Genomic DNA, 17,062 nt, shown 5'->3' with positions numbered 1-17,062 from the left:
GATCCCAAGAAACCACACAAAGACAAATATTACTATAAAGTGAGATCAGAGAGGGAACAGAACACACAACAGATTATCCCTTCAACATCTGCTAAAAACTAAAATTTGACTTTAAATCATGTTTTCCTAAACAAAATTACAAGATTCCTTGCTAACAGCCAAATAAAGAAACACCACCTACAGGAAACACAAGAAATAGTCCTCATCCTATTAATAGTAGCCATTCTACTGAGGCCCAACCTAGGGCAGAATTTGAAACTCAATTTACAACTGCCCCAAGAGTAAATAACTGATAATGGCGATCCAAGAAAGCAAGTACTGTTTTGCAGAAGCCATCAATGCCTGCCCACCTCCAGCACCAGGAATCCAGAGAAAAAAGGTGCAGTCCATAAAAGTACCCAGGCATGAGGAGCTAGCAGAAAGGGTCCTTTTTTTTTCTGGGGTCTAGTGTTCAAAGTGTATAATCTGTTGAAACATGGAATAGGCTGTCTGTAAATTAAACTAGCCCAGACACCATTCTGAAATATCTCACAAATGTAAATACCACCCTCCATTAAACTCACAAGAAGTATACTCTAAAAATTTAGTCAAATAATCTAGTTTTAAATGTCTGACAGAGAGTATGTTACATAATAAAAATTCTCATTAAATGTTTTCAAAAAATAAAATACATCAGAATATGGTGGGTCTCAGATGCTTAAACTAGCAACTATCAGTTAACTCTAATAACTTAAAATCCAGAGGCTGTTAACTTTTTAAATTCCCAAATCAGGAATACACAGTCCAAGAATAGTTAAATCTAACAATGAGAGACATGCAGACATGAGCCAGGATAGCACCCTGCAAAGGCAATGTTTCTCCTGCCTTTACTTCAGTCAGTCCTGGAATGTGTCAGGTAGCACAAGGGGTTTTGAATGTTAAGTTTTCCTCGGTGAAATGAGTGATGATCAAGTTAATGTGGCTTGGCTACAAATACTGTAAAGGCCCTCTACCTTTGTACAAACAGGGTTTAAGAACCCACAAACCCAGGATCCCAATACTCTACACAGTGTACGTGTACTCTAAGAGAGTCTCATTCAGCCCTGTGTTCTACTGCTGACCAGGTAATTCTGGGATAATGCCCACTGTCACTGACATCTTGCTACAGGTGCCTCCAATGCACCTTACCAGCAAGGTTCTTGTTAGACTACCTACAAAGACAAAGAGCTGGGACTTCACAAGCTTCCCAAACAGGTTCCTGTGACTGCTTTTGTGCCTGCTTGCTGCTAATCAATGTTTCTATGGTTGGCCAAAAAACAAACAGGCAAAAAGCCATTCTAACTTGTTAAATTGACCTTTATCATAAAACTTTCAGGACACTTCACACTATTCTTTTACCACCGACATTCCTATGTTACATTATCCTTATATTTACCTCACTCCTCTTAAGGAGCTTAAGTTTTCAATGCAGGCAAGGGATATCTAAATTATCTTTACATTCCCTGCACAGAAGACTTGCATTTAATGTAGGCAATGTTTGTTGCTCTAATGTACCTTTAACAATATGCAAAACTGGGCAGCCCTGGTGGCACAGCGGTTTGGTGCGACCTGCAACCCAGGGCGTGATCCTGGAGACCCTGGATGGAGTCCCACGTCGGGCTCTGCATAGAGCCTGCTTCTCCCTCTGCCTGTGTCTCTGCCTGTGTGTGTGTGTGTGTGTGTGTGTCTATGAATAAATAAATAAAATCTTTAAAAAAATATGCAAAACTGATACATGTAAAGCTTCAGTATGAGTACATAATACTATCAATTTTGCATTCATTAAATAAATTACATTAATTAACTAGTCTACAAATAAATATATGTGGGCCCTAAATAACCTAACCACCATTCCAATTCTTAGACAATCTGGTGGCGTTTTTGTAACATAAATTAGTTCTCTGGATACCACATTTCAAAAATATTATTAATAATGCACAATGTTATCAGTCATTAACGTCATTAATTTCAAAGAGCTCAAAGTATCACAATGAGTTTCAAAGTAAAAATAAACTTAACAAAAACCCTTTCAAATCTGCAAAAGAATACTGGTACTATACAAAATAAAAACTAAATGTTACATAATAAAGTCAGATTACAATTTCTTTACTCCATAGCTAGCCAAGCACTGAACCTTCACTTTGGTTTAAAACAAGTGGCCCATCACTCCACTTTACCATCTTAGTCACAAAAACCCATCTCTTGGGCAGTTTTTCTTAACCTAAAATATTTAGAGGTGGCAGTCAAATGTTCCCTAGTTATTTCAACTTGTAATTGATTCCACAGAAACAGCTATCCAGTGAAAAAGATGACCAAACTTAAAAAGTACCTGTTTATATATTCCTACAGTTCTAATTTGTGCCCAGATATGCAAACATTTCTGTAATCTCTTTCCATAGCTTTTATTACCAGGAATGTAGCAGAATTTTAGGAAATAATGTACTAATGGCATAAGACTTTATTGAGGTGAACAATGACTATAATTATCTACGAAGGTAACCTTCCAAACTAGAAAATATTTTTTAAATACATCAAATTTAAGATCTAATTTTCAAACACAGGGCATGACATTATTCTGTGGTTACTTTTGCAACACAAACACTAAACCTTCTTTAGCACTAGAAATGAATATATCTTTTTATGTGCCTATAAACAAAAATAACATAATTTTACACATAATCTTCTAAATATTATAGTATAAATAAGTCACCTCTAGGACTGACCTAATAATTCCCCCCTACCATCTACATGCAAGCAAATCAAATTTAGGAAAATATATGCTTTAATGGATTTTAAACTACTTCCATTACCAAAAAATTAAAAATGCCAATTTTAATACTAATTATCTCCTAGGAAAAAAGAACATTTTTAAATGTAAACAATCCATAACTACTTCTAGGCATTCTACATAATCTTTCTACTAATCAACAGAATTACAAAAAAAAAGAAGTTCCAATGAAACAATATTCAGGACAAACTTAAAAATGATGTAAAGATACTTCAAAATGAACAAGTATGTACTTAGGCAATAGTTCCCTGACACATGTGAAGATTCCTCACCCCTTTAGCATTATATTACTATAAATATACCGTATAGTATTACTATATGTATTTTTCCTATATGTATGCTATATATTACTATATGATACTTTAATGCAAATCCTTTCCCAACTGATAACAAGATTAACCCAAAATATTTTCAAAAATGTACTAAAAGTCACCACAGTTCATTTGTTTAAATGTTTTATTTCTTAATACTTTTCAGTAACTCCACTGTAATTTAAATGTAAGAATCTTGAATCATTATATTACCAAAAGAGTAATGGTGAGCATTAATTTAAAAGGCAAAGTGGTCAAGATCATGCTGTATTTCACGAACTCTGATTAAGCTACCGCTTACTGTTTACAATCTTTTAAGGATATTTTAAAGAGGGGATCCCTGCGTGGCTCAGCAGTATAGCCCTGCCTTCCGCCCAGGGCGTGATCCTAGAGTCCCGGGATCTAGTCCCACATCGGGCTCCCTGCATGGAGCCTGCTTCTCCCTCTGCCTGTTTCTCTGCCTCTGTCTCTCTCTGAGTCTCTCATGAATAAATAAATAAAATATTTTAAAAAAAAAAGATATTTTAAAGATATTACTACAAAAATAATATACCATATTATTAATTTATTTTCCTAATCCAAACCCCAAGCACTGCATATCAAATAGCAATCATACAAACAAAAAATCTTTTAAGGAGTCTAATACAAATGAATCTTACAAAAACAGAGACTAAGAGAAATCAGCAGTTTGGATTAAGTATTGTCACACCCGGAAAAAGAACATACAAGTTTAGGGGCAAGTAAAAGACACTTATTAAATGCTTAAAACTTTCCAAATCTTTTAAGTCAACAGTTATCTTTTTTTTACACCTACAAATTTGAATTTTAAAACCTGAATGAAAATCCAATTTTATATATATATAGGAATAAAAGTGTTAAGAAACCTAGATATTACTACTTGTTTTCTTTTTTAAAAAACTTTTTTTTTTTTTTTTATTCATGAGAGACAGACAGACAGACAGACATAGGCAGAGGGAGAAGCAGGCTCCACACAGGGAGCCTGATGTGAGACTCGATCCTGGGACTCCAGGATCATGCCCTGGGCCCAAGGCAGATGCTTAACCACTGAGCCACCCAGGCATCCCTATATTACTACTTTTGAATCAGAAAGTTCTAGGAGGTGCAGACTAAATCTGTTGGGGGGTGGAAGACTGGCAGGACATAAATAGCAGCTAAGAAGAGAACCCTGGGAGTTATTGAATTCCATTACCTGCCTGCCCTAGGTAAGTAGCCTGAACCAACCCCAACAAAGAAAAGCCAACTCTTGTTTTTAGAACTTTCAGACAGTAAGAATTCTGAAACCAACATAGCTCAACATTACACACACACACACACACACACACACACACACAAAAACAGATCTGTTGTTCCCAGGACTGTTCAAAAGATGGGTGAAACTAAATAATTTAATACTTCCGATAGCAGGACCCCAGCTCATTCATTCTATTCAGAATCCAATTTGAACACAAGGTGCGGGGTTATATAATGTCAAGCTTTACATTACACATTTCGCTGGAAATGTTAAGGCTCACAAGAATTGCGTGAGGTTGCAAGCACATACTCTAGAATGTTTTACTGTTAAGGCTAATGAGTCTTGACCTAAATAGGTAGGACCTCAGAAGCACAAAGCCTGAGTAATAATTTTTTTCGTCAGCTCCATGAAATACTTAATTTATCAGATTATTTTATTAAGCTTAATTCTTCCCCAAACACAATGAAGCTTTCCAAGTTTCTCATTTATAACATTACTGCATTCAAACATCAAAAAAGGAACACATTTTCACAAAAATATTTGAAAATGTTGAGTTCTCTAAAATTCAAACACAATAATACCCGCAGGGTTCAGTATTACAATCTGAAATCCAGTGTTAAGCACCATCCGCTGTGAATCTACTAAATAGGAGCATTCAGAGACATGAAATCATCAACCAGCATTTTACACATTATCCGCATAAAACATCAGATTTCATTTCTTCATTATCGTAAACCAAAAGCAATAGATTTGGCCAAACTTTTCCAAATGTGTTATCTTTGTAAGCAATTTTACCAACCCCCAATTAGGCTGGCAATAATCACTCCAAAATAAAGTGATGCTCCTTATATTTAAATATTTTATTTAATCTTTTGGAAAGACAACTTTGACAGTAGTCAATTATTTTTAATATTTTAAATACTCAGAAAAAAATTAAGGTTTTAATTATTGATGCTTAAATCATTTCAGAGCTAGTCACTACTCATTTTTCCAGTGATAATTTTAATGAAACTAATTAATACCTACTTCGCCAAAGTTTAATTCAAGTTTTCTGTATCAGTCAAAGGCACTAGGCTTACTGAAAAGGCCAATTCGGTTTAGCTCTCTGGTCATTATTTGTGATTGAAACCCCTTACGCTTAGTTACTTTGAAATAAAAACAGAAGTTAATTACAGATAAAGAGGAATTAGTGACTCTTCCAAACCGAACTACAGACAAAAACTGAGGACAACTAAGTTTAAAAAAAAAAAAATCAACTTAAGACTAAAATGCTTAGGCTTTAGTCATTTCAAACTTCCTTCTCAATTCTAACAATAAGGCTAGGTGTCAAACGCAAAGCTACTGATTTCAGCTTGGAAAGAAAATGTCTAACGGATGCAACACCTATCGCACACACTCCAAGTTCCACGGCCTCAATTAAGAAAGCCTACAAATATCATTTCAATCATAATTTGGTCAGGAGAGACAAACTGATGCAGACAGATCGAGACTCCACAGCCTTTGTTCAACAGCTTACGGATGGGCAACTAAATGTGCTACAGGTTGATAAGCATTTACCAGGCTTACGAATGCTGCTTCCAAGCTTGAGAAAGGTATAAGAATTCTACATGCTAATCATCTTGGACAATTTTTATTAAGCACCGAGCTACACTCCGAAGGAAGGGCCTATTCATCGCTACTATTTATTTCCATGTTTACCTCTCCTCCCTCCCCCCCAAGCCCCCCCCTTCACTTTCTCCTCCCACCCTGTCCCGCCATCTTGGGCCGATAGGAGCAGCCATTACTTAACTAAATGACAGTGCCAACAACTTTCCACACAAATAAACACAGAACACACCCCGAATCCCGCCCCCCCCTAGCCTCCCCGGTCAGACACACAAGAAACGAGACTCCAGGAAGAATACACATTCACAAATAACTGCCGGATTTCTATGGCAGAAAGACCCAAAAGTAAACAAGTCACCTAACTTCAGGTAAAAGAGAGACCGGTAGAGATGCATGTCAACAGCCCAACGCAAACTCTTCACCGCCCTAAACTACAAGCAACTTCCCCCTTCTGGGAGCATGGACACAGGAAAGCCCAAAACGTTTGGTTAACAGTAGACATTATGAACAGCGTGCCTGAAGGAAAAGAATAAAAACCATGGGAGGCAAGTTAAGTCAGAAATTTGGGGAAATCTGCATACATTTACGATCCCTTGACAGTGATCAGGCACCTCGGACATCATCGCTCTATCTCCAAAACGCCGTAAAAAGAGGCGATTTTGTCGACCCAGTTGGGCTCGGGCCCCAAAGCTTGCTGCCTCTGTTCCTCTAGCTACAAGAAGAGAGAGCGATTTCGCAAGGGTACAAGCGAGGTATCTGGGGGTGGGGGAAGAGCAAAGGCAGGAAATAGTTTTCCGGAAGCCCCTCGGCCCTCGTTCGTGGCCACAATGAGCGCCGGCCGGGCCGCGGGGCCCGGGGCGAGCCGGGCGCCGGCCGGAGAGATCGTGTCCGCGCTCCGGCCCGCGGGCTGCCTTACCTTGCCCAGTAGGGCCTTCGTCCTGGCGCCATCTTCATGAAACCTCACGAACCCGAATAGGCGGCTGTGGGGAGAGACACATGCGGCTCGTTAGAGCTCCGGGAACGCCACCGATCCACCCCTGCCCGAGCCCGAGGCCCCGGCAGCGGCTACGGCACGGAGAGCGCCAAGCCCGGGGTGCCCGCCCCGCCGCCGCCAGAGGCGAGCCGCGCTCGGGCCTCCCCGGAGAGCGGCGCCAGCCCGTCCGGAGCCGACCGGGCGGGTGACGGCGGCCCGTACCTGTCCAGTCCGCCGAGCGCCTCCCTCTCCTCGGCTGTCAGGCTGGGGGACGCCTCCTCGCTCTCGCCGCTCGCTTTTCCCGCCGCCATTTTCTTTTCCTCATCACCGAAAGCGGCGGCGGCAGCGGCGGCGGTAGCGAGCGACACTCCGCAGGATTTCATGGAAACGCAGCGAATTCACAACTCCAACGCCGACACCCCCCCCCGGGCCAGGGCCCGCAACGACGTCCCCAATCTCCGCGCGGGACCGGCACACCAACTTTATCGCCACCTCCTCCTCCGCCGCGGGCGGCAGCGACGAAAAATCCCAACGCGGCGGCGGTGAAGGCGGCGGCGGCAGGGGCTGCGGAGCCCCCGGGTCGGCAGCGGCGGCGGCTCGGCTGTAGGGTCACATCGCGGGGGCGGGCGGGGGACAGCCACAGGCGGGGACGGCGGGAACGGCCGGAGCGCACGGGGCTGGGGGCCAAGGGGGGGATCCGTTGGAGACACAAACTTCCCCGGCACCAGCACAAAGTTGTTGTAATTGTGTCACACAGCGAACCCCACGCCGCCGCCGTGACCCCCCCCTCAGCGCCCGGCCAGCGCGGCCAATCGTCGCCGCCCGCTCGCCTCACGTGACCTTTGTTGACTCACGTCAGCCGTGGCTCCACTCAACTTGCTAGCTGCCGAGCCCCGCCCACCGAGGCCGCCACCGACGGGGAGCGGGACGCAGGCCAATTCTGGCCGGTGGTTGGCTGCTGGGCCCGTCTGTCGGGGGGGAAGGGTTGTCACCGAAAGGCAGCAGGCGGTTAGGTTGTGCTAGTTAAATACAGTGGGGCAGAGAATGGAGGTCCGGGCCGTGTCACCTCCGGAGCCGCGGCGGGATGGGGGGGAGGGGGTGCGGGGGAGGGGAGTGGTGGGGAAGGGCGAGGTCCGGCACCGCCCGCGGCGGGCGTGAGCCGTGAGCGAGGACGCCATGTACGGCCTTTGCCTTCCGGAGAGCTAGGTGGTGGGCTCAGACCACTGCCCCGGCAGTCCCCCGCTCCGGGGGTCCCGGGCCTCACAGGGCCTGGTAAGGGTCGCGTCGCCGGGAGGCGGCGCACGGCCTCTGACCTCCACCCTCCGAAGAAGGCGCACACTTTTGGCACCGCTGGAAATAATGGCCTCCGCGAGGATCGCACTCCGGGGCGGCTGCTGCCCGGGCAGGGCGGCTTGGGCGCCGCCCTAGGCCAGGCCCGCGCTCCCCCGTGCGGAAAGTGTATGGGGAAAGGCCTCCTGACCCCCGGCCGGAGTGAATGAGGAGTCGCCCACGGGGTCTGGCTCGCCGATCACGGCTCCCCACCGCCGAAGGTCTGTTGGCGGCACTTCGGGGCCAAATTTTCGTGCTACCTGCGTTTTATCGGTAGTTCGTTATAGTATTGTAAGAAAATAATAACAGTTGTTAAGTAGGACCTCCAGAATGTTGGTTTCGGTTTCTGTTGCTGATCTCGGGGTCCTTCATGGAAGAGTTGGGGCTGCTTGTGGACAGGTCTTAAGGAAGACACAGTTAAGATCCTCCCTCATCACAGCTTGCAGCCCAGAAAAGCTTTTTCTACCCCCATCCCCAATATGCCTTAGACAACAATAACACTTTCTTGTTCGGACCGTATCTTAGATGTAAAAGTTACTAGTCTGGTTTTCAATCCAAAGTGTAATTGGGAGAAAAAGAAACCATGCTTTCGGTCCGTTACTCTTCAAAAGAAATTTAGTAAGGTATGTCTCATATAATGGATCTGTTACATGGCACATCTCCAGTCTTCAGAGATAGGAAAATAGCAATTAATGGACATACAGTAACAAGGTTTCCTTTAAAAATGTGGACTCTTGTCTATAATAACACAGCCAATAGACAAGATACATTTAACTTGGATTTCAAAGTAGAAGGAAGACAATTCAGTGCTGACTCAGTAATCCTAGCAGTATTCAGTGAGAAGCTATAGAAATCCCAACTGATTTTGCACACAGATACGGTTTTAAATTGTTCCCCTGAGACCAGTAACTACACTAACAAACTAGTTTCATATAGATTATATTTCATGTTTACTTTCTCTGAAACACTTTTTCCATTCTTTTTTTTTTTTAATATTTATTTATTAATGAAAGACACAGAGAGAGAGAGGCAGAGACACAGGCAGAGGGAGAAGCAGGCTCCATGCAGGGAGCCTGACATGGGACTGGATCCCGGGACTCCAGGATCACGCCCCTGGGCCGAAGGCGGCGCTAAACCGCTGAGCCACCCAGGGATCCCCCCATTTCTTACATTGTTTATGATATTTATTCCATTTTATTTGGATGAGTATAGGAAGTGGAATGTCTTTTACAGCTAAATTCACACACGCATTGTTGACTTTATCAAAAACACGATCTTCAAAGCCTGGGAGATTTTGACACCAAGATCTTTCTTCCACACACACCCTTAGATTTGCACAGATAAAATTAAGCCAGTATTTGGCCATCTTCCTGGAGTTGGCAGTTCTTGACTCAGGCCCTGAAGAATTATAAGGCTACCCACCTCAGGCCTCTCAAAACCTTTCCCACCACGTAATCATCACTAGATAATAGCAGAATTGCATTGAGCGGATGCAATGGATGGTGTTGGAGTCAGGTAGACTTACATTCAGTTCCTTACTGCACAGGCTGTGTGACCTTGGGAAAATTACTTATCCTCTAAGCTGGAAGTACATGTCTCATACAACTACAGATATCCATCCTCCATTATGAAGCATGAAACAACTTTTATATAGTAACATCAATCTTAAAATCACTATGTAATTTTTTAGATCTAGAATAGTTTATAATTTGTCAAATAAATGTATATACAATAGGTATGAAGCCTCCAAAGTTTAGGTCCTCACTGGAGAGAGAAATGGTGAGATACCTGATTTTGTAATTATTCCTATGCAAAATGAATCTGAAAACCCATATGGAAAGCAGAACAGTTGAGCCAGAGCATGAACTGTGAAATCCTACAAATCTAGGTTCAAATCCTAACTTGATAGCTGGGCAGCCCTACACAAGTTAGTCTAGTTTGAGCTTCAGTGCCCTCATCTGTGAAAAAATATTTCCACTTTACAACATTATCTTGAATATTAAATGCTATAAGGTAGGTAAAGTGCTAGATACACAATATACATTCAAAGACCTCAAAACAAAAAAAGAAAGCTTGGAATTTCTAAAATCCTTTCTATGCTTTTGCATTCTGGGTTTTGGGAATTTTTTTTTTTTTTTGTAAAGATTTTACTTATTTATTCAGTGATAGACACAAAGAGAGGCAGAGGGAGAATCAGGCTCTCTGTGGGGAGCCCTATGCGCGACTCCATCCTCAGACCCCTGAATCACTGCCTGAGCCAAAGGCAGAGACACTCAACCACTGAGCCACCCAGGTGCCCCCACCTTCTGGGTTCTAAATGTATTGATCACCACTCTGCCAATCACTGACTCCTTATCCCTCCCAACCTCTCTATAAAACCAACATGATGGATGGCTCAGCAGTTGGGCTCTGCTTTTGGCTTAGGGTGTAATCCTGGAGTTCATGGATTGAGTCCCACATCCGGCTCCCTGAGGGGAGCCTGCTTCTCCCTCTGCCTATGTCTCTGCCTCTCTCTCTGTGTCTCTCATGAATAAATAAATGAAATCTTTTTTAAAAATAAATAAAAATAAACCCAACACGTAGTTCTAATTCACTTTTTACTTAAGGCATATATCCCAACATTGCCACATCTCCCATTATTCTAAATTTAGATTCTTATTTCATAATTCTAACTTAATACACTAGAAGCAGGGGAGAGTAGTTTGAATTTACCAAGTTGATATGACTAATATATGCATAGATAAATCAACATTTTAAAATTATATAATTTGTGTCATGCTGAGTCCGATTATGGACTAATTAGTGTATAATTTGTAAATATTTATATAAGTACCATCATTAATATCAGACAAGAAGCCCATTCAATTATATGAAAACAAATTTAGCTTCCTTTTAAATAACTAAATACTTAACCTTAAGCATTTGGGAATATGTAGTTTATTTGTAGTGTTAGTGTCACATAACCCATACATATAAAAAGTCATACAACAGAGTCATGATTTATCTACTCTTATCATTAGAACCATACTTTTTTTTAAATCAGGGGTACCTGGGTGGCTCATGTGATTGGGTGTCTGCCTTCAGTTCAGGTCATGGTCCCAGGGTCCTGGGATGGAGCCCCCATGTTGGGCTCTCTGCTTAGTGGCGAGTCTGCTTCTCCCTCTCCTTCTGTGATCTCTCTCAAATAAATAAATAAAATCTTATTTAATAAATACGGAATAAGGTTTGAGGGGAGATAAGGAGCCAAGTACAGACTTCTAATTATTATAAAAACTTCAGTTGTCAAAACAGTTTTTGAGACTTCTAAATGAAGTTAAGACCACCCACACCCACCAGGAACCTAAACTTCTACCCTCACCAGGCTGTAATGAGACACCTTAAATCATCACTATCCCACCCCAATCCAGCAGAAATGAGGGATCACTATCCGCCCTCCTGAGTTGGTGTAAGAGGGGGCTTACTGCCCAGTAGTAACGAGGCCACCACTCTCATGGTTTCAGTGGAAGCAATGTGGGGAGCACTAATGAGGCACTCCCACACCTTCCAGCCAAGGTGATATCAACGGAGGCCTACTGGGAATCCAGAACTCCCATCCACATCCAGCAGTAACAAGAAGACCCTCCCCCTCCATCAGTCAACCAAGGTTGAGTGGGGAAACTAGACTTCTTCCACCCCTACCTAATAGTAAATAAGGTAGTGCTTTCCCTTCCCCGACCAGAATGATGCCAGAAGAGACCTGCTAAAACAGAAGATTTAGATGAGATCCAGAGTCTCAGTATACCAAAAATGTCCAGGCTGCAATAAAAAAATCCTCCATACCAAGAACCAGAATAATCGGAGTTTAATGAGAAAATACAATCAACAGATGTGAAAACTGAGGTGAATCAGATGTTCAAATTATCTGATGAGGATTTTAAGGTTTGGGTTTGTTTTTTTTTTTAAGATTTTATTTATTTGTTGGGACACCTGGGTGGCTCAGTGGCTGAGCATCTGCCTTCGGCTCAGGACATGATCTTGGAGTCCTGGGATCAAGTCCCACATCAGGCTCCCTGCATGGAGCCTGCTTCTCCCTCTGCCTGTGTCTCTGCCTCTCTCTCTCTCTGTCTCTCATGATAAATAAATAAAATCTTTTTAAAAAAAATATTTATTTGGGAGAGACAGAGAAAGAAATCACAGAGGGTGGGGCAGGGGGAGTAGCAGACTCCCCCCTGAGCAGAGAGCCCAATGTGGGGCTCAATCCCAGGACCCTGGGATCATGGCTTGAGCTGAAGGCAGATGCTTAATCAACTGAGCCACCCAGGCACTCCACCCCCTTTTTTAAAGTTTTTTCTGACAAGGAATTTAAAGCAACTATCAAAAAAGTGTTTTAATGAGCAATTATGAACCCATTTGAAACAAATGAAAACTAGAAAATCACAGCAGAAAAATAGGAAATTTCAGCAAAGAAATAGAAGATACAAAGAAGAACCAAATGGGAATTTTAAAACTGAAAAATACAGTAGCCAAAATTAGAAACCTAACTTATGGGCTCAACATAAGAATGGAAGGGATACAGAAAAGAATCAGTGAACTTTAAGATAGAACAATAGAAATTAACCAAACTAAACAGAAAAAATAAACTGAAAAAAATAATAATAATAAACAGAGTCTCATGGGTCTTCGTGACTATAACAAAAGTTCTAACATTTAGGTCATTAGAATCCCAGGAGAGGAGAAAACATTCAGGGCCTAAAAACTATGTAAAGAAATAATGGCTGAAAATTTCTCAAACTGACACGGTCCCTGTCCTGAGCTCTAACTTGGAGAGTTGTATAAATAAATTCTACACTATAATACACAATGATGAGTGCTATAAGCTTTGCCCAAATTTCTGTGGATGCTCATGGAAGAGGCATCTTTATCAGCTTAGTGGGACCAGGTAAGTGCTTCTAGCAAATAGAATATGGATTAATAGGAACTAGGGGGTGAGTGTAGAGGTGTGTGTGTTCCAGGCAGAGGCAACAATATAACTGCAAAAGCGCAGAAGCCTAAGAATACTAGAGTTCTGGTAACTTCAAGAAGTTGAGTGTGGCTGTGACCAAAAAGGTAAGGAAATAACTGGGAGTTGAAGTTGGAAAATTAGAAAGTCATACTTAAGAATCATACCTGATGGTTATAGTGATTTTAGGCACAGAAATAATAACTGGAGAGTTCCTATTTGTGTTAGTGCTGCTGCATTTAACAGAAGACTTCCTTTCACCTGGGCTTAGCAGCTGGCAGCAACCTCGATGAATATTGGCTAGCCAGCTGGTCTAGCCCTTTTGCTAGGCCAGAGGTCAGAAAACTATAACTACAGACCAAAACCAGCCTACCACCTGTATTCATACAGCCATTGCATCATACATTAAAATTATTTGAAATTCAAATGTGGGTGTCCATAAATAAAGTTTTATTAGAACACAACCCACTCACTCATTTATGTATCATCTATGGCTACTTTCACAAAGCAACACACAGATAGTTGCAACAGAGAATGTATGTGGTAGTCTCATCACTTCCCACTGCTACTTAGTGCCCTACAAATCATAGTGGTGCTGTTATAGCTTGACAGTGTTTCAAGTGCCATGTGTATAGCACTGTTACTTCTTTTTTCTTTATTACTAGTACACGTCTATCATGTCATAACAAGAAAAAAAAAGAAAAAATGGACTTCAAATATCATGCTTTTAAGGCACAGTAGAGTGTGGATGATTTTGTTATAAATTTGATGGCAAAGCATTTATTATATATGTCAACATTATTAGGCTACACTCATCACAATATTCCCAATTGACAGGAAAGAAACAGTTGAACAATTAAAGATTTTGAAACAATATTTCATTACAGTAGAATTCCTTCACCAAAATAAAAAATGAAAAGGAGACTGCAACCAAAGTCATTTTCTGAGTGGCTCATTTCTTAGCCAAACAAGGAAAGCTGTTTAATTAAATTGTGTTTGGTTGCACCAGCCAAAGTAATATGCCCAGAGAAAATAAATTTAAGGATATTAACTATTCGGCTAGTACAATTGCTTAAAGAGTTGAAGACATTGGAAGCAACATCCAGAGTGAACTAAAAAACAAGGCAATTACCAGAGTGGTTTTCCTTGGCTCTTCATGAATTAACAGAGGATACTGAGACTACTCAGTTGTTATTGAGGAGTTAATGCCCTGTTTGAAGTGACTGAAGAATTAGCTTCAGCTTTCAAAAAAGCTGAAAAAGCACTGATGCCCTAAAACATGAAGTGGAACCCACTAAGATGTGTTAAAACTGGTGGCAGTGAATATAAGTGTGAAGCAGAAAAATGCTTATTTGAACAAATGACAAAGTTTATGAAGATGTAAGGTGTTTAAACCATATGGCTATTCATTGTATTATTCATCAGTAATTACTCTGTGGTAATATTTGAATTTAGCATCTAGTTATTAAACCAATAGTGTCCATGGCAACTTCATTCACACTCATGGACTTAACCATCATCAGCTCTGTGAATTTTTATCAGAAGTAAAAACTGAATATCCTAACTTGCCTACCACATAGAAGTTCAATGTCTTAGCAGTGGCAAAGTTCTACTGTGATTCTTTTAAGCTTAAGACCAAAATTGAAAAAATTTTAATGAGAAGAACAACCCTCAACCACTATTATCAAATTATGAATGGCATTGGAAACTAGCTTTTGCTGGAGGCTTGTTAATATGTCTCAGTGAACTTCACCACTTCCAAGGTAAAACAACACATACACATGAAGCTTACACAATAGTAAAGTCAAGTACTGTCAAACTACTTTCTATATTTCTGTGCTATTGAAACTTAAAAAGCAAATTATCTATTCCTCTATAAATTTGCAGCATATGTGTTATCCGAGTTCAAACTACAGTTCCAAGCAATCTCAATTTTTCAGACCTCAATGCAAGTGGAAAGGAAATTTCTGTATTTCAAAATCCATTTAACTGTACAATTGAGTAGTTCCCACCTAACCATCATTTGGAAGTTATTAATCTGCAATGTGATGATGTACTAAAAGGCAAATATCAAGAGAAAAATCTAATAGAATTCTATAAGTGCATTCCATGCAATGAGCATGCTCAATTAAAATCATATGTGCATAGACTAATGTGAGTGTTTGGCGGGCCTATCTGTATGGAAAGACATTTTCAAAAATGAAATACATAAAACCCCATTACAGATCAGCATTAACAGATAAACATTTGCAAACTAATTTGATGAGAAGCAATACAAATTTTGAACCCTAATTAAGCAAAATGTATTCCAAAAATAGAGAATCCCACTTTTCTCATTAGTAGACTTTTATTACCAAAAACTACTCAATTATTACTATTAGATTTTTAATTTTAACAATAAAATATTTGTGGAAATTTGATTTTTCTTAGGTACCTCCATAATAACTTTGATTTTGCCTCTCGACCTGAAAAATCTAAAATATTTACCATCTGGTCCTATATATAAAAGGTTTGCCAACACCTGGTCTACCTAATTGATTCCATGGGGGCTTCCAGTTCAAAATGATATATTGCTCTTTATTCCCATATGTATCCTGTCCTAACTTCTTGCAAAAATCCCCTCAAGTACATTAAAAAAAAAAAAAAAGGCAAGATTTCACAATATCAAAGACTAAAACCGACAGGTAATCTAAAGCTTGGATCTGGGTGAAATTGATGTTAATTATGAGGCAGATGGTCCTAAATGGCTGGATTAAGAAAACTGCAATCATGGTTTACCTTGGTTTCATTTCCTCAAAAACAGTGACTGAAAAAGGTATGAAGCCACTTATTTAAGGCCCACACTCTATTCCCTAATGACCCACCACCATCTGTCTCCCAACTCACACTCTTGGTGCTTAAACCAACAAGAGATGGCAGTTTCTCTACCGTTGAAGGCTGCTCACCAGAATACCAATCACTACCCCCACCTCCACTCCATATCCTCTAGACTCTTCTATTTCCTATTTGTCTAGGCAGATAGATAAAACAAGTGGGCAGGAAACAGGACAGAGATTGGGAGGAAAAGGGAGGAGACCTTACATCTAAGGAAGTGCAGTCCCCATAACTACAGCCAGCTTCATGGGAGTGCAGGCACACAGGGCCCTGTGATAAGAAGGGCCTCTCACTTGGTTTAATGCTCTGGTGTTACCATCTTGAAATTCTTTATATTTGAACAAGAGGCCCTGCATTCTCATTTTGCATGTAATGAGATTTACAATTTCCTGCAAATTACCTAGCCAGACCTGCCCAAAACTTTAAGGAAAGGCCAGCTTCTTGAAATTCCCTGAGAGGAGCCTGTGCTAGAAACTGTATTGTGATATGCATCACACTAGTAAATAAGCTTGCCTGGATAAAAACAAACATCAGTCTGTCTGACTTCTCATATCTAGAGTTTTAGAAATATTGGTGACCCCAAAATGTAACATATATCTGAGTCATCTTTCAGTAAAGATGTGAAAAAAAAAAAAAAACACTCTGCTTTTTAAGGGATCATGTAAGGTGAAGTTAGACTATGTGGACATTAATGTGCCCTCTGGACTGGAGATAGAGATTTCACCACTACTTCCATAGACGGATGGTGAATCTGGAGGTAAACCATTCAATTGCCTGTGGACAGATACTGAGCCCACAGAAACCTTGTTTTATTTGAGAGTAAGGAGATTATATCAGCAGAGAGCTATGAGAGAAGCAGAGGAGCTAGAAAAATCAGAGGAATCAGAGGAAATGAGCACTCTTTTTCACCAAGATCCAGAAGAAAATTTCAGAA

The 17,062-nt window shown here is 41.1% G+C and overlaps 1 protein-coding gene across 5 annotated transcripts in view; it reads right to left on the bottom strand.

Annotated features, from left to right (window-relative positions):
* KDM6A (lysine demethylase 6A) overlaps positions 1 to 7,595 on the bottom strand; it is a 213,745-nt gene extending 206,150 nt beyond the window's left edge. For all 5 annotated transcript variants that reach the window (XM_055337661.1, XM_055337662.1, XM_055337665.1 and 2 more), the window contains exons 1-2: positions 7,170 to 7,595; positions 6,891 to 6,954 (exon numbers count right to left, since the gene is read on the bottom strand). In XM_055337661.1, the coding sequence (XP_055193636.1) occupies positions 6,891 to 6,954; positions 7,170 to 7,330 (225 nt within the window). In that variant the 5' untranslated portion in view covers positions 7,331 to 7,595. The remainder of the gene's footprint in view (positions 1 to 6,890; positions 6,955 to 7,169) is intronic.
* Between the last annotated feature and the right edge of the window lie 9,467 nt (positions 7,596 to 17,062).

The sequence above is a fragment of the Nyctereutes procyonoides genome, unplaced genomic scaffold, assembly GCF_905146905.1.
Source record: "Nyctereutes procyonoides isolate TBG_1078 unplaced genomic scaffold, NYPRO_anot_genome, whole genome shotgun sequence".
NCBI classification, from domain to species: domain Eukaryota; kingdom Metazoa; phylum Chordata; class Mammalia; order Carnivora; family Canidae; genus Nyctereutes; species Nyctereutes procyonoides.
Note: the sequence above shows the minus strand (reverse complement) of the source record. Positions and strands in the feature narration are given on the sequence as shown.